Source organism: Podarcis bocagei (genome assembly GCF_964188305.1).
Source record: "Podarcis bocagei genome assembly, chromosome: 12".
Lineage (NCBI taxonomy): Eukaryota > Metazoa > Chordata > Lepidosauria > Squamata > Lacertidae > Podarcis > Podarcis bocagei.
Genome location: NC_138137.1, coordinates 12714868 through 12739036, shown reverse-complemented (window position 1 = coordinate 12739036; position 24169 = coordinate 12714868). Strand labels below are relative to the sequence as shown.

At 43.9% G+C, this 24169-nt stretch overlaps 2 protein-coding genes across 2 annotated transcripts in view; one reads left to right on the top strand and one right to left on the bottom strand.

Moving 5' to 3' along the window:
• KIF15 (kinesin family member 15) overlaps positions 1-3155 on the bottom strand; it is a 47111-nt gene extending 43956 nt beyond the window's left edge. Inside the window, exon 1 of the mRNA XM_081164327.1 lies at positions 3007-3155. Coding sequence (XP_081020453.1) covers positions 3007-3025 — 19 coding nt within the window. The 5' untranslated portion in view covers positions 3026-3155. The remainder of the gene's footprint in view (positions 1-3006) is intronic.
• Positions 3156-3211: 56 nt separating this feature from the next.
• KIAA1143 lies at positions 3212-19735 on the top strand. The gene is made up of 3 exons (XM_081165005.1): positions 3212-3412; positions 9382-9529; positions 18863-19735. Exons 1-3 carry the CDS (start codon positions 3305-3307, stop codon positions 19066-19068), a joined length of 462 nt encoding a protein of 153 aa, XP_081021131.1. The 5' UTR covers positions 3212-3304; the 3' UTR covers positions 19069-19735.
• The last annotated feature ends 4434 nt before the right edge of the window (positions 19736-24169 follow it).

Below are 24169 nucleotides of genomic sequence, written 5' to 3'. Positions count from 1 at the left end.
AACAACCAACTACCCTTCCTTGACGTCCTAATCTACAAAAAACCTGATGGCTCCCTAGGACACACTATCTACCGGAAAAAAACACACACCAACCGCTACTTACATGCACAATCACACCACCACCCTGCACAAATAAACTCCGTAGCCAAGACTCTCATCTCCAGAACCAAACGCCTGGCTGACAAAGACCACTTGACAACTGAGTTACAGAATCTTTCAAATGTGTTAATCGCCAACGGATACCAGCAAAACAGGGTTACGAAGCTAATCCAAAAAGAAACACCCCCCAAAAACCAAGACACAGAAGAAAACAATGGCATGGCCCTCCTTCCTTATATCAAGGGCACTACAGATAAAATTAGCAAAATCCTCCACAAACACAATATCAAAACAGCCTTTTGCACCAACCAAAAAATAGCCAATATCCTCAGAAACCCCAAAGATAAAATCCAGTTAGAAAACCAAGGGGTCTATGAAATACCCTGCAAAGTCTGCCCAGCCACGTACATTGGACAAACAAACAGACGAATAAATGCACGTATCGCAGAACACAAGAATGCCGTCAAAAAAGAAGAAAAAACTTCCTCTCTTTACCAACACATGAAAGAAACAGGACACGAAATTAATTTTTCAGATTCCAAATTGCTCTTTAACACGGAACACCACCACAAGAGAATAATCATGGAAGCCATCGAGATAGAGAAACACCCTCACAACATGAACAAGCGTGACGATACGTCCCGCCTGCCAGACATCTGGAAAATAGCCCTCCCCACAAAAACCGACACCAGAACCAGAGGCACACAGAACGCCATCTCCAATCAACCACACCAGACCCAAACCCAGACCCTCTCCACAGATAAATTACAGACACCATCCAGTAGCCAAACCATAGTGGCACCTCCGGATGCTGCACCCCCCTGCAATCCTTACACAGATCTGGCTGGCACAGGGCACAAAACCACAGCTCGCCCCTATACACGAAGCCAAGCCAGAGCACAACTAAGTGAAGTACAGCCATCTTCTCAGAAAAAACTCTTTACAAGCTCAAGAGGTCAAGACACGAAAGCTTTAGCAACTAATCCACACCTAATGACCCTCCTAAGTGGTACTCAGAATATCACTCAAGAAATCACTCAAGATATCCCTCAAGTAATTAATGAACAAAAGAAGAAAAGACACACTAACCTGGGAACTTCCTCTCTGCCCAGAACGTTGGAGGCTATACACCACACCCCCTCAACAGTATTTATAGGAACTCAAACACTGAGATCCTGCTCTGTTCCAGTAACAAGAAGCCGAAAGCACCAGCCTGAAGATGACGAGTGAGACCTCGTCGAAACGTCGCCTAGACACCCCAACTCTTACACGGGAAGATACCCGAAAACACCAAAACCTGCATTCCTGTACCCGTGAAAATCTACGAAAGCAAATATATATATATATATATATATATATATATATATATATACACATACACACACACACACACACACACACACACACACATATATATATATATATATATATATATATATATATATATAAGAAAAAGTTTGCTGACCGCCCCCCCCCCCTGTCTTAAGCAGAAACAGATCCTGCCGAGTTAGGTGGGGCTTATCCTTAGATAACTTAAGAGTTGGAAAGGGACCATGAGGGTCATCTAGTCCAACCCCCCCGCCATGTAGGAACCTTCCCCCCCCAAAGTGGGGCTCAAACCCCACAACCCCGAGATGAAGAGCCTCACGCTCTACCAACTGAGCCATCCCTTCAGCACTACCTTGCCAAAGTGAAGATCCCAATAAGCAACTTAGGAAAGGGCATGGTTGTTTAGTCGTGTCCGACTCTTCGTGACCCCCTGGACCAGAGCACGCCAGGCACTCCTGTCTTCCACTGCCTCCCGCAGTTTGGTCAAACTCATGCCGGTAGCTTCAAGAACACTATCCAACCATGTTGTCCCCTTCTCCTTGTGCCCTCCATCTTTCCCAACATCAGGGTCTTTTCCAGGGAGTCTTCTCTTCTCATGAGGTGGCCAAAGTATTGGAGCCTCAGCTTCAGGGTCTGTCCTTCCATTGAGCACTCAAGGCTGATTTCCTTCAGAATGGAGAGGTTTGATCTTCTTGCAGTCCACGGGACTCTCAAGAGTCTCCTCCAGTACCATAATTCAAAAGCATCAATTCTTCAGTGACATCACTACTGGGAAAACCACAGCTTTAACTATACAGGCCTTTGTTGGCAAGGTGATGTCTCTACTTTTTAAGATGCTGTCTAGGTTTGTCATCGCTTTTCTCCCAAGGAGCAGGCGTCTTTTAATTTCGTGGTTGCTGTCACCATCTGCAGTGATCATGGAGCCCAAGAAAGTAAAATCTCTCACTGCCTCCATTTCTTCCCCTTCTATTCGCCAGGAGATGATGGGCCATGATCTTCGTTTTTTTGATGTTGAGCTTCAGACCATATTTTGCGCTCTCCTCTTTCACCCTCATTAAAAGATTTTTTAATTCCTCCTCACTTTCTGCCATCAAGGTTGTGTCATCTGCATATCTGAGGTTGTTGATATTTCTTCCGGCAATCTTAATTCCGGCTTGGGATTCATCCAGCATATAGTATTCCTTTTTTTACCTATTTCTAAAAAGGAGGCGAATAGCCTCCTTCAGTTGCAAGGCACCCCACATAACCGTGTGTAGGGTGTGTGTGAGAGAGCGAGCCTCGGAACCTCCCCGCGCCTTCGGGGTTTGAGCTGCGTGTGCGGGTCCGACCCCATCGCGTCGCAGGGAGTTCCGCGGACCCCGCCCGCCTCCCGCCAAGAGTTCTCCTGCTCGCATGCAGAGTTCCCGAGCCCCAGCCGGCTCTGCCTTCCTCAGCGCCGACTCCCGACAGCAGCTGCTGTGGGGGAAACCCCGCGGCCGCTAAATAAATGCATAGGGCGAAAGAGCTTTTCCCTCACAGCTCCAATCCAACCTCCCTCCCTCGAAGCCCCATTTCGCCCCCACCGCCGGTTTTCCTTACCTTTCGACCCGGGGGCCATTCTCTGCCCCGATATCCCCCTCAGCAACGCCGACTCCTCTGAGGGCTTAAAAGCCTGAAAATGGCGCCCTGTTTAAATTTGGCGCGAACGAAGCTTCCGCGGGGGCAGCCATTGTGGGGGGCGGGGGAAAGGGAAGGCCTCCGTCACGTGACGCGGGGAGAGAGGGCGGGAAGGGAAAGAAAGATGGCGAGGAGTGGGGTGGGCGGGGCGTCGGCGTGACGCGACGTGAGGCGCCGTCGCTCGGCGTTCACACAAGCCTAGGTTTACCTCAGCGGCACCATGAGCAAAAAGAACCAGGTTTCGTACGTGCGGCCGGCCGAGCCCGCCTTCCTGAGCCGCTTCAAGGCGCGAGTCGGCTACCGGGAGGGGCCCACGGTGGACACCAAGGTAACGGCGACGAGCGCCCGCCCCGGGGCCCTTCCCTGGCCAGGCGGGGGAAGGCGGCGAGAGGGTCGCCCTGGTGTCCGGGCTTCCGCGCTTCATAGAAGCGGAAGGGCCCACCGAGGTCGTCTATAGTCAGCGCAGGGATCTTTTGCCCAGAGTAGGATTCGAACCCACGACCTTGAGCGTAAGGGTCTCGTACTCTACCCGGCTTCGAATTAGGGTTGCAGCCTCTGTTCTGGCAAAAGGCTATTCCAACCCCCCCAAAAAAAATCTGGTGCTGAAGTGACTTCAAAGCTTTGCCTAACAGGATAGCCCCTCTGGAAATGCCACAATTTGGACAGACCCAAAGCTTGAGTACATGGCCTTTTGCACACCGTTTCAAACACATTTGGAGAGGGGTCCCTAACTTGGATCCTTGGTTAGGGATCCTCTCCCTAACAAGTTAGGGATTCCCACCTTGGCAAAGATAGAGAGAAGATTTGAAATAACAGGACAAAACTGTAGCAATACAGGATGTAGTGTTATTTATTTATTTATAATAAATATTTTTATTTATTATAAATAAATTGAATAACTTGAATAACCTTGAATAACTTTCTTTCCCTGGAGTATCTCCCCCCCCCCCCCGCATTCTGTTCTCTTCTCTTAGGGAACATCCTAACTAATGAGATCCCAAATCTTTCACTCCCAAGTGCAGTTTTATTCTTTAGCCAGGGTGGATCCATCAGATTGTGCAAGAAAGAGATGGGGATAGGAAAATACTTGCTTTCTTGAGAAAGGAAGGATCTGGCACAATGACTGGTGTGCTATTTTTGCAGAAACAAACAGCAGAGGGAGTGCAAGCTAAACTGAATGAATCTTACTCCTTGCACTTGCAGCATAAATGGCCACTTTGACCAACGATACAAAACTACCATGCATGGAATGGCATTGCTGGCTTTTGATCTGGTGTCAAACCCTTAACCTGTGCTTCATTTGACAAGAGAAGTTATAGGTTGATACCCCCCCCCCCAAAAGCACACTCTAAATGCCTGCGATTTAAATAGGGACATAAGAAGAGCTTGTGGGATCGTACCAATGGCCCATTTCATCAGGGTTCGAAATTAGCAGGCGCCAGGCACATTTTGTGCCTAAATATTCTCCATTCCATTTGCGAGCATCTCAAAAAGTCTGGCTGCCATTTTTTGCGCCTGGCTGACACTCAAGGATTACTGGAATGTATGTGCTTTGAAAAGGGACACGGGTGGCGCTGTGGGTTAAACTGCAGAGCCTAGGACTGGCCAATCAGGAGGTTGGCGGTTCGAATCCCTGCGATGGGGTGAGCTCCCGTTGCTCGGTCCCTGCTCCTGCCAACCTAGCAGTTCAAAAGCACGCCAGTGCAAGTAGATGAATAGGTATTGCTCCGGCGGGAAGGTAAACGATGTTTCTGTGCACTGCTCTTTTCACCAGAAGCGACTTTGTCATGCTGGCCACATGACCCGGAAGCTGTACGCCGGTTCCCTCGGCCAATAAAGCGAGATGAGCGCCACAACCCCTGAGTCGGCCACGACTGGACCTAATGGTCAGGGGTCCCTTTATCTTTATCTTTATGTGCTTTGAAGCCTCAAAGTATATATTAAGGATAGACAATATGTTAAGGTGTTTAACAATAAAGAGCAGTTTTGAAAACTGAAGTTTGGTACCAATATTTTTATTGTAAACACCAAATTAAACATGCATTAACAATTTCTGTTAAAAATGTGATATTAGCAATGTGTCACTGATGTGAATTGCATCTTAATTCATGCTTATCAAAATAATAAATAAAAAGTGTTGCTGACCACCCCCCATGGCAACTAGACGTTCTGTTTTGGTGCCCACAACCCAGACCCCCAAAGCCATTTGGCACCTACCTTTTCTGTCCCAGATTCTAACACTGCATCTCATCCATCATCCATAGTAGCCAACCAGATGCCTGTGGGAACCCCCAAAGCATGACTTGAGCACAACAGCCCTCTCCCCACTTGAGATTTCCAGCAACTGGCATTCAGAAGCATCACCGCTTCAAACAATTGGTCCTAAACCCAGAGAAGTGCCTATGTCAGATTTGCATGCATAGCCAGGCTCTTTGTCTCTCTTGACATAGCAGCCCTTGGGCTTTGCGCCACCAGCTGTTTGCGAAAGAAGTGGGTGAAGACTGAGCTTTGAAAGTGGTTCGTGTGAGTGAGACACAGTCCCAAAAGAGATATGAAAAGCCCCACTGCTCGTGCCCAGCCCTCAAGTGCATGCAAATAAGCTTGTATTGAATCTCTGTAGGCCTCTCTTGCTCTGTATGAGGGTGACACACAAATTCACACAAGCAATCCATATTTTTCATATTTAGGCTGTTGGAGAATGCTTCTGCTGAAGTCATTCTAGAAATTAATAATTGTACGATTGTAGAAGTCTGGATGAGCCCTGAGAATGCCAGAGATCTTGATGGATCAGCTGCAAATCCAGAAATATATAGACGTTCTTGTGCATATGCCCTAATTTTTTATGTGTGCATCTATGTTATGTCTGTGTTTCAATATGAAAATTGTTCTGTACAAATAATAATAATAAAAGATTTGCAAAAGTTTTTTTAAAAATTGTACGATTGTAGAAGTCTACCGTGCTGATTTGGTTGTGAAGCAGTTGATAAATAAATTAAAGCCAAATAAATAAATATTGGAGCCACTCCAGACTTGTGCATGTTTATTAAACACGTGACTACCCCTTTGGCTATAAAGCAGGGGTAGGAGTTAACTTTTTACCCTTAAAAGGAGCATGTTGATGGAGTGAAACTTGCCCACCCCCCACTCAGCCTTACCCTGCCATGCTCCTCTGCTTTACGTAGTTTTTTTCCTTGCCAGTAGTGGAGCCAGGCAGGGAGGGGCAGCTTTAAGCAGCAGAGAACAGGGAAGTCAAGATTGGGTGGGTGGGTTTGCCTCGCCTCCCCTGTGGGCTTTTTAAAGTATAGATACATACCCCCCCCCCACTGTGTGGACAGAGCATGGATCACTCACTTGGTTAGAGTGTGGTGCTGATAATTCCAAGGTTGCAGGTTCGATCCCCATAAGGGAAAGCTGCATATTCCTGCCTTGCCAGGGGTTGGTCTGATCATTAGGGTCTCTTCCAATTTCATGATTCTATGTCTATGTGAATTAGCATACAATTATTCTCTCTATCCAAAAGCAAAGTCCAAAAGACTCAAGCCATGCAGCGGTCTTGCTGGTGTTAATCAGGTCTGGATCTACTTGCAGAGCAGACCTTCTGGGAACCTTATACACACTGCCTTGGCAGGGCAAAAATCTAACAAATAGTATTTTGCACGTGGAGCTTGCAGGAAGACATTGGAGTATGGAATGCTCCTGTTCAGGGTTCCAGCCTGCCTTCCAGCCATGCCCTTTTGCAAGATGGACCTTTTCTGCAGTGGCTCCCCATTTGTGAAATGCTCTTCTCAGGGAGGTTTGGCTGAGATAGATGATAGATGATAGCTAGATAGATGAAGGGCTGTATACTAGATAGATAGATAGATAGATAGATAAATAGATAGATAGATAGATAGATAGATAGCAGGTTTAGTTTGGACAAACCAGGCAAGATCCTTTCTTAATGAACAAATTGTCAAAGGGGGAAAAGGCAGGAGAGTATGATAAAGAGGAGGAAAAGTAATATTTCCATTTGTCCTTAGTAACAACGCTTCTCTGACAGTTTCATGCAGTGTGATGGAAACCAATTTGTAGTTCTGCATTTGATGTCTCGTAGGTTTGATTGTTTTCCTATTCTGCCTGCGCTGGTGAGTGTTCTGGGGCTGCAGAAATGAGAAGCAGTACAAACCTTCAAGCTGGGTTGCTTTGCGTAGATAAAAAGCTGTCACATTTTGTATTTTAGATGCAAGCTGACTGACTAGTTGCACTTCACAGAAATCTGAAAGCATTTGAGTTGCTTTCGGTATAAGCTGTCTTTGAAAATCACAGATTCGCAAATCTAGACTGGATTCCAGAAAGATTGGGTGGATTCCCATTGGGCTCCCGGAAGGGCATATATACATTCACGGGGTCTGAGCTGGCGCTGACAGGAATATGAGACCTTGGGTTGTACTGGATAGCTCCATGAAAATGTCAACCCTGTGTGCGGCAGTTGTGAAAAAGGCAAATTCCATGTTATGAATTGCTAAGAAAGAAATGGAAAAGAAAGCTGTTGATATCCTAATGCCACTATATAAACTTGTGGTGTGACCACATTTCAGATACACTGGGTACAGTTCTGTTCACCTCACTTCAAAAAAGATATTGTAGAGCTGGAAAAGATTCAGAAAAGGACGCCTAAATGATCAAGAGAATGGAGCAACTCCCTAAGAGTAAAGGTTGCAGCATTTTGGGTGACTAAGAGGTGAACGTGGTACAATTTTATAAAATTATGCATGGCAAGGAGAAAGTGGATAGAAAAAGCTTTTCTCCCTCTCTCATAACAGGAGAACCTTTTGGTTGTAGGGGTAGAGGGTAAAAATCAGCAAAAATCACCTGTTCTGTTGGAGGCGTCTAGATCCAAAGGTCTTGTGTGAGTGCAAGGGCACCAGTTGGATTCTACCTGTTCATTCTAGATGATAACTGGAAGCAAGTTTTGTGTAAGATTTTTGCAATCTGTAGCTGTAAACCAGCTCAAGAACATTACATCTTTTGCCTAAAAGGTAAAGGGACTCCTGACCATTAGGTCCAATCATGACCGACTCAGGGGTTGCGGCGCTCATCTCGCTTTATTGGCTGAGGGAGCCAGCGTACATCTTCTGGGTCATGTGGCCAGCATGACTAAGCCACTTCTGGCGAACCAGAGCAGCGCATGGAAACGCCATTTACCTTCCCGCCGGAGTGGTACCTATTTACCTACTTGCACTTTGACATGCTTTTGAACTGCTAGGTTGGCAGGAGCAGGGACCGAGCAACAGGAGCTCACCCCATCGCAGGGATTCGAACCGCAGACCTTCTGATCGGCAAGTCCTAGGCTCTGTGGTTTAACCCACAGCGCCACCCGCGTCCCACACACATCTTTTGCCTACTACTTTTCAGTTAATGCTGCAATCCTAAGCATACTTACCTGGGGGGAAAACATTGATTCCTGTAAGACTTTCCAGTGAAAATGGCTAGGATTAGGCACAGGAGTGACATGGTGTGTTCAAAAGTCCTTTAAACAGCAATCCTCAATACCCGCTCAATTGGAATTACTCCTGTTTAGGATTGGGCCTTTATGTTTTATCTCAGCAAAACCTAGAACGGCAGGTCACTATTTATCCCAATCGACAACTGAAAAATGAACTGAGGCAATGAAGGTGTAGTTTGTCCACAGGCTAACTTGACGGCAGAGGTAGGACCTGAATGCCGCTTCATGTTTAACCAACACCAGACTGCACTGACTGTTAACTGTCTGGAAGTTTTGTTTTCTTTCCTTTTCTTTTTATTAGAAAAGTATTGGTTTCTTACTTGCTGGACATAGTACATAATTAAATGCATGGTTTGCCTCAAAGTGGCCTTCTTACAATAAAACTGATGTGTGGGATTCAGGTGATGTAGTTGTTATTAGAATTATTTTACTATATAAAAGAAGACCCTTCAGAAAGAACAAGACTCAGGGACCTTTGACCCTCCAAGTGTTGCAGAACTACAAGTCTGTTCAACCCTGATCATTGGCTATGATGGCTGGGGGTGATGGGAGTTGCAGTCCAACAATGTCTGTAGGACCAGAGGTTCTCCAGTCCCGACATAGAAGATAACAGGGAGAAGCTGTTCCAGCCAGCCTTCTTCCTGACATTTTATAATTTCATGTTCTGCCAATTCCAATTATTGTTTTGTCTTTTCCTTAACCCAAAAGAACTGGTCAGATGGTAGTAGATGACTGCAAATCTTCCTTTTCTTACCTTAAAATTATTTTGGGAATTGCCATCTGAGTAGCTTAGCTTTCCTCCTTTCTTCCAGAGAGAACAGCTCCCAGCTGATGACGATGAGGATGGAAGCGACAAAGAGGATGAACAGCCACAGGTGATTGTTTTGAAAAAAGGGGACCTGAGTGCCGAAGAAGTGATGAAGATTAAAAAGGAGGTTAAAGAGACTCCCAAAGCCACAGGTACGTTTTGTAAATACTAAGTTCAGCATTCTTTACTAAGCAGAAGGACAGTTTCTATCAAGCAGCCTTCTAATTTGTCAGTTACTTTGGATACGATGCTCTGCTCACTTTGATTTCCTTATTGCCCCTCTCCCTAACACTCTCTCTGTGTTGATCTTCCAATACTGCCACCAATTCCCATTTCCCTGGTTTGCCATTGCAAGTCGCTACCTTTCTCCTTTCTGCATTATAGCTGCTTCATCTCTCTAGGGGCTCCTTTGGGTGTGCTTTCTCTCTCTTGCTAGCTTTAGTTAGAGATAATAAGGTTAGAGGTGCAAGGTGGAACTTAACAGCACAAGTGTGACAGCCACAGCAAAGGGACAGAAAGGCATAACCACGTTTAAAGCAACTTCTTACTGTTGGCATCCTTCTGTCTCGAGGGACAATGGAGTGTTCCTCCTGGGGTGAAATCAAACAGCTGGAGAGTCACAGTAGTCTCTGTGCCTGCAGAGACCGATAACTTGTAACTGCTGCCTCCTGCATTGTTTTTGCTGCATTAGCAGCACCAAAGTGGCCTCTCTAAGGTGCAAACCTGGGCAGCATGTATGGAGGTCATGGGCTGCTTAGATTAGTGTTTCCCAACCTTTTCCCAACCATGGCCCCCTTCTGAACTTGTTTCCTTCCTGTGCCCCCCATGGACACAATACAAATCTGAGGTTCTGCCCCATTAACAAAAGCCTGCCCCCCAACAAAAATCCTGGCTACGCCCTTGCCCCCCCTTGTCCTACTGGTAGAAAGTCAGCTATTTAAATGTTTTGTTTGTAAACAGTTATTTGACACACAGGGGGAAACCTACATATACAGTCCAAAAGGTGCACAGGGAGTTCTGTATAAAGTGGAACCTCGTGTTACGTACCGTCCCCCAACAAATGCTTTGGGTTACGCACTCCGCTAACCCAGAAGTAGATGCTCCCGGTTGCAACTTTTGCCCTGGGATGCGAGCGGAAATCGTGCTCCGGCAGTGCGGCAGCAGTGGGAGGCACTATTAGCGAAAGCGCGCCTCATGTTATGAGCGGTTTCCGGTTACGAACGGACCTCCGGAACGGATTAAGTACATAACACGAGGTACCACTGTATACGGGAGAAATATTAAAAGCAAGTGGTCCTCACTGACCTGGTGCAAAAAGATCTTAGCAAGCAGCTCTGGCTTGCCCAGCCCTACCCATTGTTGCCCCACCACCGCACTTACCTGACCTGGGGGTTCTGGATCGTGGGCTCTACTGGTCAAAACAGGAGTCTCAGTGATCGCCCTCTCCTGCCGGAAACAAACCAGGACTGCTCCAAGAAAACACACATGGCAAAAAGGAGTGCTAGGCCCTGGTGGGCCGCCCCCTTACTCGCTTGTGATTGGCCAAGCGGATAGCCGGCCTATCAGGATTTTTTAAAAAAACAAAATTGATTTCTCCCTTCTCACTTCCCTCTGTGGCCCCTTAGCCTCATGCTGTGGCCCCCCATTTATGCAAGTTTCACCTATGCCCCCCCTTGGAACATCCTGGAGCCCCCAGGGGGCCATATGCTCCCCCATTGGGAAACACTGGCCTAGATAACAAGACACTTCACTGATGTGGTCCAAAGGAAAGCAGACCAATACATTTGGCACCAGCTTGGCTGCAGGAGTTGGTGGAAAGAGGTGTAGAAGACACCACCCTCAGGGTTTACTTCTGAAGCTTTTCTCACAATTGAGTACAGCCACAAGGCAGTGGGGGTTTACGATCAGAGTTTTCCTTCTCTACGATGGTGTACCTGCCTGATTGACAAACCCCATCTGCCCCTCACTTCCCTCTACAGCATGCGCAGAAACTGCCTTCTTGACCATTTGGACCTGCACTTGGTCTCGTCCGCTCAATCCGCCAGAGCCTGTCTTTTCATGCAGGGAAAGTCCTTAACTCACTGAGGGTTTGAGACCTATCAGCTACCCTCACCTGGTTTAGCTGGCCAGTCAAAGCCGTTTCCTGGAGTGTGGCTGCTCTCACGTGCTGACAGCTTCTAGGAGCCACAGGTGAGAGCTGAGTGCAGGGTGAGGACCAAAGGTGGACAAACTACCCCAGAACGAGCATGATGTGCCCCCCCACCAGAGTTACCACCTCTCCCCTAACACCTCTTACACCCCAGCTGCTTATAATATTGTGTATATATATCACAATGCACACAAAGGATATAGACAGAAACACACAAACATCAGTTTGGCAGTGATTCCATCAACCACATTTCTTCAGAGGATAAAGCAGATCTCTCCTAACAGAATTGTTTCTAGCCACAATCTAAACATTTTCACTTAACCTTAATTTATTGGTAGAAGCTAAATTAGTTTCTAAAAATGAAAAGAGCTTAAGTCTGTCTCTGTGCAACATTTTTCTGTAAACCTTCCGCTTGAATCCTAGAGAGAATTACTGTCCTGTCAAAGGTAATTTTTTCTGAGATAAAATTTCATAGAAGCAGAAAATGGTAATTGGTATATAATGCCTTTTTCATGTATTCATTATAATCTCTAGAATTGATTTTTTCTGCTCCTTTTCTAGTACATCTGGCCTCTGGGACATCGTAATGTATGCACAAGTCCAAAAACTTGGCAGCGAGTGTCCTTACTCATTCAAACTCTAATATTATTCTAGTCTTGTTCAATTTGCTTGGTTTCTCTCTCTCTCTCTCTCTTGTTTAGTTTTTTTTTTAAGCCATATGCCACACATTATCTGCTTGGGCATCAAAGTACACTTTCTACATCCCAAAGTGCTGCTTTAGCACTTTGTGAGTTTGTGCTGACGTGTAGCTGATCGGCAGCCTTACTGACTTGCTGTTATTTCAATAACCTTGTGTACCACTTGACTTTCAACACCGGGACAATAGATTGGTTTCCATCGCTCTTTATTTCAATACTTTTTTCAGGGGAGAAAGAGAGACATATTTAGTTTAATGATGCCGGTGGTCTGAGAATTGTGAGGTACCATACCAGTGGGAACATTAGAGCAAAGCCTTTATGAATAAGTGGATAGAGGAACATGTACAGTGGTGCTGGAGAAAGCCAAAAGGTTTGCTGTTAAGCTATTCAGTCTTCTGCCTTTAGTGAGTAAAGATCGTGTTGATGAGCCCTCAGCCCTGCCGCGGTGACAGATCTACATGGCTTTCCCTCTTCCGTCTTGAATTGCTGGCAGGCAAAGGAATCCTGGAAGAAAGCTCCGTTTAATATGGGACTCCATTATGGAGAAAGAAACTGAGCTCTGTGCTGTGTCTCTTAAGTTCTGCACAGCATTGTGGAAACTGAGGATTGTATAGATGCCTTTGCAGTCTCACAGTACCCCTATTGAAATAGACTGTTAAGAGGGTGGCTTCACAATATAAGTTTTTAAAGCATAATGTATGTGTGAAACAGATGCATATTTTCAGTCACATCAGGATCCCACCATGTGTGCATTTCTTGCTATATAATGTAAAGGTGGCCTGACACATGAAATAATTGCATCTGATCCCTAGTACAGTCGTACCCTGGTTTTCAATCACCTTGGGAGTCGAATGTTTTGGCTCCCGAACGATTGAAAACCAGAAGTGATTGTTCCGGTTTTCGAATGTGCTTTGGAACCCGAACGTCCAACGTGACTTCCTGCAGCCAACTGGAAGCTGCGCCTTGGTTTCTGAATGTTTTAGAAGTCAAACAGACTTTTGAAATGGATTCCGTTCGACTTCCAAGGCACCACTGTAATTTTTTGATTTTTAATATAAAACAAAAACTCATCAATTTTCTGCGAAGAACCCACACAGATAAGAAATGACAATCCTGGGAACTGAATTTGTGTGTGTATGCATATAGAACTGTGATTTACCTCTTTCAAAACAAGGTTTTTCTTTTTCCCTTTTGAAATTGTCTTCATAAGATTCAAAGTGGAGAATAAAGATATCTTTGGAATGGCTGTGTTTTATTCAGCTAAGTCGTACTCAGAGTAGACACATAGAAATCAATGGACCTCAGTTGGTCATGCCCATGAACTTTAATGAGTCAACCTTGAATGACATACCTTCAAAGTGCTCCCACAGGAACATAGTCCCCCAAACCACTTTCTCCAAGGCTTCCTTTTTTAAAAAAAGTTTTTATTTATACTTTTCAAATTTATACATTTCATTAGTTTTACAATCAGTTTAACATTTCAGAGTTTGACTTCCTTCCCCCTCTTTCTGCAGTTCCTTAAATTTATTTTTTAATCTCTTCCGCATATCCAAATTCATTTAATTTGCTCATTTAATTATCTACTTTAAATATATACTCTTATGAGACTGCAGGTTATTACAATAATCCTGCTACTGTTCTTATCTGTTTGCAATTTATCTGTAAGTATTCAGCAAACCATTTCCATTCTTTTATAAAAAGTTTGTTATCTTGATTTCTTATTTTCCGGTAAGTTCCACGATTTCTGCATATTCCATAAGTTTTTGTATCCATTCTTCCTTTGCTGGGACTTCTGCTTCTTTCCACTTTTGGGCGAGTGGCATTCTTGCTGCTGTAGTAGCATACATACCGGTAAATAAATTTCTATACAATTTAGGTAGTTCTGTCCCTATAATTCCCAAAAGTAAAGCTTCTGGGTTTTTTTATAAAAGTTATTTTGAACATCCTTTTCATTTCATTGTGTATCATTTTTCAGTAAGCTTTCTCCAAGTTAGTTCCCCATCATCTGGAACTTCTCCAGGTTTTTGTGGCCAGGGTTCAAAATCCAAGGCGGAGGACTTTATTCGGGAAGGACCAGGAAACTAGTAAGATCCTTCCTTAGCCGCTGCTGGAGAGCTCAGCCTCTGAAGGTTCTTAGTCCAGGACCACAGCAATGACACAAACAGTATTTGTTTAAAGGATTTTAAACAACGTCATTTGTTTAGCATTGTCCCCAGTAACATTGCCAGCTATTTTTAAAACATTTGTTTCCTTGTTTGTGCCAAATATGTTCTTCCTGGGCAGTCTTAGCTGTGCTGATCTGTTAAAGTTTTAATGTTGTTATTAATGTTTTATTTCTCTTTCTGTCAAAATTAACTTCTGCTTCATTTCTGTAAAACCTAAACCATTCACCGGCCTACAACTGTCAGCTCACTTTCGATAAAAAGCAATTCCTCTCAAATTCCTGGCTTTGGCTGTTGTCAGGCTTCTAACAGCATTTGTTTCTTTTACAAATCCCTCTCTGAACTTTTCAAAGATAGATAGCTCATCAGTTTCTGGAGGTCATTGGCCCAACTGTAGGATGCAGTAGAAATCCATCACTTGTATCTCAGAATGGGTGAGATGTATTTTGTTCCTAGCTAAAGGAAAAGTATCCTTTTTTTCCCTTGCTTTTTTTGCAGGCCCTCACAAATCAAAGTTGCTTTCCTTCAACATGTTAGCCAAGCTGATTTAGGACTTCATCTGCTCTTTCTCATTCTTCCTGCAAACTGCTTGCACAAGACTTTACCTGTAGTCATTCCTCGCTGATTTATTCCCCAGTTCACCACTGCTGACAATGTGGAGCGGAGTCAAGGGCTCCCAAAATTGGTTGGTGTTGTTGATTGAAAGGCTTTGATCTCGGTGAGCCAGTGTATCCTATCCTAATTCTCTCATCTCTCTCTGCTGGCAGGTTTTCTTTTCTTCTGTAGATAATCTATGAGTCAAGGTCTGATTTTTTTGGGTGTGTGTGTGTGTGTGTGTGTGTGTGTGTGTGTGTTTCATTAAAAACATTGTTACAGCATATTTATACTAGTCCCTCTGATTTCCACATCATCAGAAAAGATCAACCCTTTCTCAGTGCCACTTTAATTAACACACCGCCATATGATCTAGAAAATCCACCATCCCAAAATGGTGTACGCCCCCTCAGGCATTGACATCTGTCTGCTCTGCATCTTCTACAATCATGAGCAGGGTGGATAAAAATCAATGTTATTTTTTTTTTTTTAAAAAATAAAAAATAGGATTTTTAAAAATTTAAATTGGATTTTTTAAAATTTAAAATGGATTTTTAAAATAAAACGCTTTTGGAGGAAAAATATTTCTAAAGGTAGTTTTCTGTTTAAGTTACATTATAGTCCAAAAGCTAGTCATCAGGAAATAAGGATTTGTTTTAAGTTTTTCATGTGTGCTAAAACTCAAAGGTTTTTTTTAAAAAATTGTTTAACCAAATCAGTTAACAAACATGGATACATATGCTATAATGTTATTGTTTTAATTAAATAAATTGTTTAAATTGTTATTAAGGAAATGATTCTTTTTCTCCTTCCAGTAAAGCACAGCAGAAAAGTTGTCCAAATATAAACAGTTAACTTATTAAATCTCATGATAATTTCATAATTATCTGCCTATGTATTTCTAATAGTATAACCAAATCAGTAAATTTTGTTACAACTGTAAAAACTACTCTGAAAATTTATTATTCCAAAAATGAAACTGTCATCTGGTTGTAAATATTAAGATTATACCAGCAAGAATGAGTCTTTCTGTAAAAAAGAAAAGAAAAAAAAGATTAAAATCAAGTCTTACTGACTAGTGATTTAAATCTATTTGATTTAAATCAAATCCACCCTGATCATGAGCTTTCTTTTGAGTCAACTTTCTGCTCATCACTTGCTCTTCCTGCCAACCCTTGGAGTCAGCCACTTTCTCCCAGTGCTGGGAGAGGCCATAGTAGACCATTAATTTTGTTTGGAGTTCTGGCAGCTTTCAGTGGAGACAAGGAGCGAAGTGGGAGTCTTGGCCAGTCCATGGGTAGTAAGCCATAAAACGAGACCTTGTACGGGAGAGTAGAGAGAACATCAGCCCAGCTCACTCCTGCCCTACCTGTTCTGCCTTATTTTATTCAAAAAGGCAGCGGCGTCGAGCAGTAATGGAGAACCAGCTCTTGTCTTTGCTGGGGTCTGAATGCAAAACTCTTAGAATACATAGCTGAGTTTGCTTGGATCCCAGAACTGATTTTAAATAGTGTAATGGTTACGACAGGAGTGCATTCTACATTCCACTTTGTTCATATTGAATCCACCTTTGCACTGCTTTCCATGACAGCCTTGATGGAAAAGGTACCATGTACCATCACAGCTGTGGCTTATTATAAATCTCAAGATAATGGTGTTGCAAGGGCACAGAGTAAGTTATTAAATGAAGATCAATCAACCACAGTGTTTCTGGCAAGTTTCTATTAGAAAATTGATTTTTAAAACATTCTGTTACTTAGTTAAGAAAAATGTGTTGCCGAGGAGAAGCTTAGATTTTTCTTTCAATGCTCCGCCACCTATAAATTATCAAAATTGCAAGCCATCTCAGCATAAGGCTTTGCTTGTGATTCATGACGCTAGCTTTCATAACCTAGCAAAACAGTTTTGAGATGCTTCAATCTTGCCGATGATCTTCATCTCGCACATTACCACTCTCAAGAGTTTGTCTTCATCGACTTCCTCAAGCAACATTTACTAGCCTTCACATACTGCATTATGATGCCCTTTATGCACCGTGGTTGCAATCCATCAGTCAGTGCCTCTTATGCAACCACCATTTATTTCATTGTGTGTTTCACTAAGCTGTGCTGCGGGGTTTGGTAGGTTATATGCCTTGTATGTGCACAACAACATAGTTTAAATGTGTTGACCAGACCATGATTTGGCTGTTGTGAATGGGCTATATTCTGTCCTTCCAATAATAATAATAATAATAATAATAATAATAATAATAATAATAATAATAATAATAATAATACCTTTATTGTCATTGTACAACCTGTGTACAATGAAATTAAATGAGCCTTCCTCCCTTTACGTACTCAGGATCCCCTTCCTGGTCTGTGGTAACTATATTATTTTATTTATTAATTGCATTTATACCCCACCCTTTTCTTCAACGAGCTCAAGGCGGCGTACATTGTTCTCCCTCTCCACTTTTAACCACACAACAACCCTGTGGGGTAGGCTAGGCTGAGAAGCAGTGACTGGCCCAAGGTCACCCGGTGAAATTCATGGCTAATTTGGGGATTTGAACTCTAGCCTTCCAGGTCAGAGTCTATTAAATCGGGCAAGAGGCAGTCCTTAATTTCAGTGGGTCTGCTCTTACAGTAGTTAAGCTTGGTTGGATACTGTAATAGGTATGAGTTACTCGTGCGTAAACTGGTGCCTTTCTCGGTTAATTTGCCTTGTTAAACCTTTCTGACTGCACAGCCCTTCTCATCGTGGCTGCCTCAGTCACTGGCAGAATCCGTCAGTGGGCGTTTCTTGAACCTCTTCCTGTTTGACACCCAGTCTCCTCCTCCTCTCACTGCGCGGGAGTCTTCTGCGCAGGGAAGGCGTGGGTAGCGGAGGACCTGGGCTCTCCTCACTGATGTCCAGTGAAGAGTCCTGGAGCCCTCTCTCCAATTCCCCCGTCTGCCCCCCTTTATCCCTGGTGTTGCGCTGATTGGCTTCCCCCTCTACTGAGCTGTTTCTCCCCCTGCTGCTGGGTCCTTCGCCAGCATCATCTGGGAGCCTCCCCTTCGCCTCTCGCTCCGATGTCAGTTCCCTGACAGATACCATCCATACTGATAGTACCTGAAAAAAATAAGGAAACTTTCAAGTTTAGGGTCGTTTTTGTTTTGTTTTTTAATTTTCATTTATCAATGCTATTTAAGTTAACTGTGTGCTTACCTATTACATTAGTTATAAAGATTCTTTGTAACTTTTGCCAGTTTCCTTCAAATAGTTGCATCAGATTTCTTCCACTCTTGCTTCTTTTGGAGTCAGGTGATCCTGGGCTTTCATATATGAATTTTTGAGAAATTTCATTAGAGTAACTCAGATCAACATATTACAGTGGCAGCACATCACTGGGCCAACCTGACCTTGTTATGACTTCCACCACATATAGTGTAACTAAGACAGAATTTGGGGTGGGGTGGGGTGGCGTATTTAGACAAATTAATATTGAGAAAGACGGAAGGCTACCTTATAATGGCTTAGACAGCCTTTCTCAACCTGTGGGTCCCCAGATCTTGTTGGACTACAACTCCCATCACCCCTAGCTAGCAAGGCCAGAGCTCAGGGATCATGGGAGTTGTAGTCCAACAACATCTGGGGACCCACAGGTTGAGAACCACTGTCTTAGACCATTGCTTCATTTTAATATTGTCTGCAGTGGCTCTCAGAGTTTCAGATTGTGGTGTCTCTCAGCCTTTGCCTGAAGATACTGTAGAATAAGCTTATCCACTGCTGCAGCCTTTTCCTAGGATACTTGAGCTATCCGGTAGGATTATCATACTTTTTTGAAACTCAGAAGGTGGGAAAGTAGAGATGCGAGAGTGTGCACATAAAGGACTATTTGCATTCTTACCCTAGATGAAGAAGCTGACTCTGGAGATGGAAAGATTATGTTTAGGAAACCTCCTAAGCGTTCATCAGAAGAGAAGTACTCCGGTTTGACGGCCACATCAAGTAAGAAGAGAAAAGAGACAAAGAGGATTTCTCCATCCTCCCAAAATACAACCAAGCAAGTAAAAAATAGCAGCTTGCTTTCGTTTGATGAAGACGAGAGTGATGATTAGGAGCAGATTTGGATAGACATACAGTTTTTCCTCACAGGCAGAAAGTTGCGCTGAGCGCACCATGGAAACAGAATGGGACTTTTAATTTTATTTTATGCACATCTATAGTCATGAAAGATCTTTGAACAAAACTATGGAAAAAAATGAAATCTGTACAAGTTTAATATTCCACATGATGGAATCTTTATTGGTGCACATATAAATTTTCAGAGAGATTTATCTGCCAGCCAGTCCCCTCATTTTGTTTCCACAAGAATTTAGTGTCAAAAGACGGCATCTGTATGTGCATATTTACTCAATTACACCTGATTACCCAAACGGAGGAATGTAAGGTCTGTTTACTGTGGACTAAAAATGTATAATGTTGCTTTGGCAAAGCTGTCTGTCGTATCTCAAAAGGACCGAAAGAATTGCTGGGATTCTGATCACACTGGGCATATTGATTTCAAAAGAAGAAACCCAGCCGCAGAGTGTCCTTTAGTGGAAAAATATTTGGAAGTTCAGTGTGTTCTGTAACCAGGAATGGATTGTGTGTTGCTACAAAACATGTAGCAGGATTAACAATGTAAAGCTTCATCAAGGAGCTGGTCCGATGTTGCTGGGTGCAACAGCTGTTTTTAGTATAGCTGATATTTTAATGCCACGATTAAATGGCTGCGTGAAATTATTTTCTGTGATTCAGTTTTTACCCACTGTTCTTGAGAGAATAAAACTGTTTCTCCCCAGGCTATAACTTAAACTTTCTTAGCAGTATTTTCCCCAAATTATAAATGATTATCCTTTAATCTAGAAGTAACAGAGGCTCCAAACATATGGAGACTGAAAAGACCCCAATGAATGGATTATCCAGTCTCACTCTGAGTCTTAAGAAAGGATATCCTGTTTCCAAAGCATTTGGGACAGATGCTTAGGTACAGCCCACTTCTTTCTTATATGACCTCACATCATCTCTGATAACTAAGAGTACAAACTGTGGTTATGCCATTGAGTTTCACTTCCTCCTTCCCCTTTTGTCTTAGTGACAGCAGTTAAGCATAGCATCCTTTCCCCTTGGAGCAGACTGTGAAGCTACTCAGCATGTGCAAATGTCCCATGTGGAGAGGCAACACAACGCCTTCCTCAATTTATTTCACTAATCCAGAGAAGGGGACATCACCCAGTTAAAGAGTTAAGGACATTCAGTGGGCTTATGCCAACTATGATATTCAGAAAAATATCTATGACAGGCATCTTCCCATATGGGATTTGTGGGTGCATATATCTGCATGTAGTCGGCACCACATACCACTGGAAGTTCCTGTCAGGGTCCGTCCTACTCTGGAGTAGAACCCTGATAGAGACACATGCCCGACTGGCATGTTCTCTCCCTCCTGGTCGTTCGTTCAGGAGATTCAAAAGCTTTCTTCAGCCCAAACATCACAGTGACCAATGCCAACAGACATCGGCACACTTAGGGATCTGCAGAGTGTTTGCAGTTTGCATAACAGACTTCAGCAACTCAGCATTTTGGCTAATTACTTTATTTACATATTAACACACACGGAACATTCTGACTTAGCTCCTTCCTCTTTCTCATCAGACAGCAAAGAGAAAGAACAAAGGACAATGCAGTGGTGCCTTGCAAGACGAAAAGAATCTGTTCTGTGATTCTCTTCGTCTAGCGGTTTTTTTGTCTTGCGAAGCAAGCCCATTGACGGATTAGAGGATTAGCGCTATTAGCGACTTTTAGCAGCTTATCAGCTTATCGGATCAACTGATAAGCGGCTTAGCGGCTTAGAAAAAGGGGGGGGAGGAAAAAACCCCGCAGGAACTCGCAAGACATTTTCGTCTTGCGAAGCAAGCCCATAGGAGATTCGTTTTGCGAAGCACCTCCAAAACGGAAAACTCTTTCGTCTAGCGGGTTTTCCGTCTTGCGAGGCATTCGTCTTGCGGGGCACCACTGTAGTCCCACTTCACGGAACACAGTAACACAATCATCCTTTCTCCGTCACTTCCCACTCTGTGGAGTCAAAACATACACCATCATGTGATAGACAACAATCCCATGACTGCAATCATGGAGCAGGAATCTTAACAGTTCCTAGATTCATAAGAGAGGAGGTGCAGAATTATCATCGTTGGTGCCTGTTTAGCCACGGCCACTGTGGTGATCAGACTACTGCAGCAGCTGAATGGCTGATGGTAGCAACTGCCTTTACTTCCCTTCCTGATATCCCAGGGCTACAGCAACACATAACATCGCCATGTGCAAATCCTCCTCCTGACAATGTGACACATTCTCACACACTTGGTAGAATAGAGTATGGTGAAGAGGAGACCTTCTGTGCCCGGGTGTCCTCTGGACAGAAAGAGTGACTGATTTCTTGGATACTTTATGAACCAAAGAGTAGCTCCATCTTTCTGCAGATCAGTTTGTGTATTGGAATGCATATCTCTGAAATGCAGCTTTCTCAAGATACAGTGGTACCTCGGTTTTCGATCATCTCGGAAGCCGAACGTTTTGGTTTTTGAACGCCGGAAACCTGGAAGTAATTGCTTCCGTTTTTGAACGCGTCTTGGAAGTTGGACGTGCTTTTCAATTTTTCCAATTGATCTTGCAGCCAGCCCTTCGCTCCTCGGTTTTTCAAACGTTTCAGAAGTTGAACGGTCTTCTGGAAAGGATTACATTTGAGAACCTAAAGTACCACTGTACCACAATTACAGAAACTGCTAATGCAGACAAATAATAAACAAACAAATAAATAAATAGTTTATATGAACTGCCCTTGGATTTGGCTAAAATGGAGCTTACATATACACACACTTCCTGGTTGGTTCCACTGCCATTTCCCCTTTTCAGCAGGGTTGAAAGTAATAAGGATACAGTAATAAGGGACAGTTGATGGAGCAGAAGCTTTGGTCTAAAAGAAGGTTTGGCCTGCAGGTCATGGTAAGAGACCGGGCCTGGATTTGAGAGAGATGGAAGATGGCATGCTGAAAGGAGGGAAGAACTTTAAGGATGGAGTTCTATTAGAGAGAAAACAGTTTAGATTCAGGCTGAAGAAGTGGTTGGGGTTATTTGGAGTGGGATGGAACTCACCCGTAACACAAAAGCACACACTGAAGTTGCTGAACTACAACTCCCATCATCCCAGACCATTGGCTATACTGACTGGGGCTGATGGAAACTGGGTTCCGAGAACATCCATAGACTCCATACTGCTATAGTAAGCCTAAACAGGTATGCACATTGTGCAGGTGGGTTATATGCGTGATTGTAGACTTCTGTTGCTAAACTAAAAGGAAAACTAATGTTCACTTCCAGAAGAAAAAGGGCAATGAGGATTTTGTGTTTCTGGGATGTGACTGTTATCAAATATTGTTTATGCTGATCACCGTAGTGTATAGCTGTTTGCCTGCTTAACCAATGAATAAATGTACTCTCCGAGGAACTGGAAGTGCGCCAGAAATCCCCTGGACTCTGTTTTCTACACAGAAATGCTCCCTGTGCATTTTTTCCCACACAGTCGGCAAAGCAACTCACATTAGCGGAAAGGTAATTCCAGCGCTGTGTTTATCAAGGTGGTGAATGATGCCCAAAAGATCAAAGAGAATTAAATTGACCTTGAAAGCAGGAAGGGGGCTGGCGAGAGAGAGAAACCATCAAGCTGATTCTGCATAGGCAGAAACAGTTGTTAGGAGCATAGTAAGCAATTGTATTTAAGACCCGTCCTTTTTGAGAGTCCGTCTAGGGTTCAGTGAACAGAGCATGCAGGCCACTTGCCTACTGTTTTCTTTGCTGTGCTGCCCCATGTACAATCTGCCTTCAACAGGTTCATTATTGGCTTGGTGGCTTTTCCTCTGTCTGTACACAGTTCAGCAGGGACAAAAAAAGCACTCAGAGTAGGGCAAACCTCCCAGTCGGTTCTGAATCCTAACCTGTCCTCCACAGGGATAGTTTTCAGCAAAACCTGCCTAGAGCTAGGACTGGGCAATACATCTATATATCGTCCCAAACTGGTTTGAAGTCCATATCATGATAATCGGTATCATAATTTTTGACCTGACAATATATTGTGAATCGTGTGTGGGTTTATGTGCTATGCAAAAATCACGATGCAGGAAAAACCATGAAGCCAGCCAATGCCTCTACATAAAGCTCCATCCTTGTTTCAGACATCGTGATATATCAATATACAGTCGTACCTTGGAAGTCAGACGGAATCTGTTCTGGAAGTCCGTTCCAAAAGGACTTCCAAAACGTTTGAAAACCAAAGCACAGCTACTGATTGGCTGCAGGAAGCTCCTGCAGCCAATCGGAAGCCGCAGAAGCCCTATTGGACGTTCGGCTTCCAAAAATAGTTCGCAAACCGGAACAGTCACTTCTGGGTTTGTGACGTTCAGGAGCCAAAAGGTTTGGGAGCTAAGCTGTTCACCTTCCAAGGTGTGACTATTGCAATGTTTAGCTGTGATATATTGTGATGGTGAAAACCAAATATCGCCCAGCCCTACCTAGAGCCCTGTGAGTGAGTTGGGCTGGATCTACAAATATCATAGCTATCAACCCTGGGGAAGTGGGGGGAAAGGGCCAGGGTGCAGGGAGAAATAACAGTTGTTGGAAGAAGGGTGATGGATCTCAAAGGGCTAAGCTTCCGGGATTCTTAAATAGGTGTCTTTGGCAAACCCTGGTTCAGAAATCATATGCAAAGATGCCTCTCCATGCTAAAAAGAGCGACAACAGGCTCAAGGGCTGTAAGTGAAGAAGCTGTCAGAGACTTTTCAGGGTCTCCAAGAATTAAGACCCACGGCTCCTGCTTCCTTGTCAACGAAGAATTGCTCACAGAACCTTATCACTCGCCTCCTCCCCTCCTTACTGTCCCATCAGAGAAATTCCATTCAACAAGGAGAAGTTAGATTCAAAGTGGCTGTGACAGTGGTTTGGCTCATATGCAGCAGTACTGTTTTGGGGGGACTGGGCGAGCAAGTGTGGAGGACTCCCTGGTCCTGAATGGGGTAACTGTGCTCCTGAAGCACCATGTGCGCAGCCTGGGAGTCATTCTGGACTCACAGCTGTCCATGGAGGCACAGGTCAAATCTGTGTCCAGGGCAGCTGTCTGCCAGC

Bases quoted from the DNA above. Each gene is read 5' to 3' on its own strand.
- KIAA1143 (XM_081165005.1), top strand. From the start codon at position 3,305: ATGAGCAAAAAGAACCAGGTTTCGTACGTGCGGCCGGCCGAGCCCGCC. The intron at 3,413-9,381 runs GTAACGGCGACG...CCTTTCTTCCAG, and splicing joins GGCCCACGGTGGACACCAAG to AGAGAACAGCTCCCAGCTGA. The intron at 9,530-18,862 runs GTACGTTTTGTA...TTCTTACCCTAG, and splicing joins AGAGACTCCCAAAGCCACAG to ATGAAGAAGCTGACTCTGGA.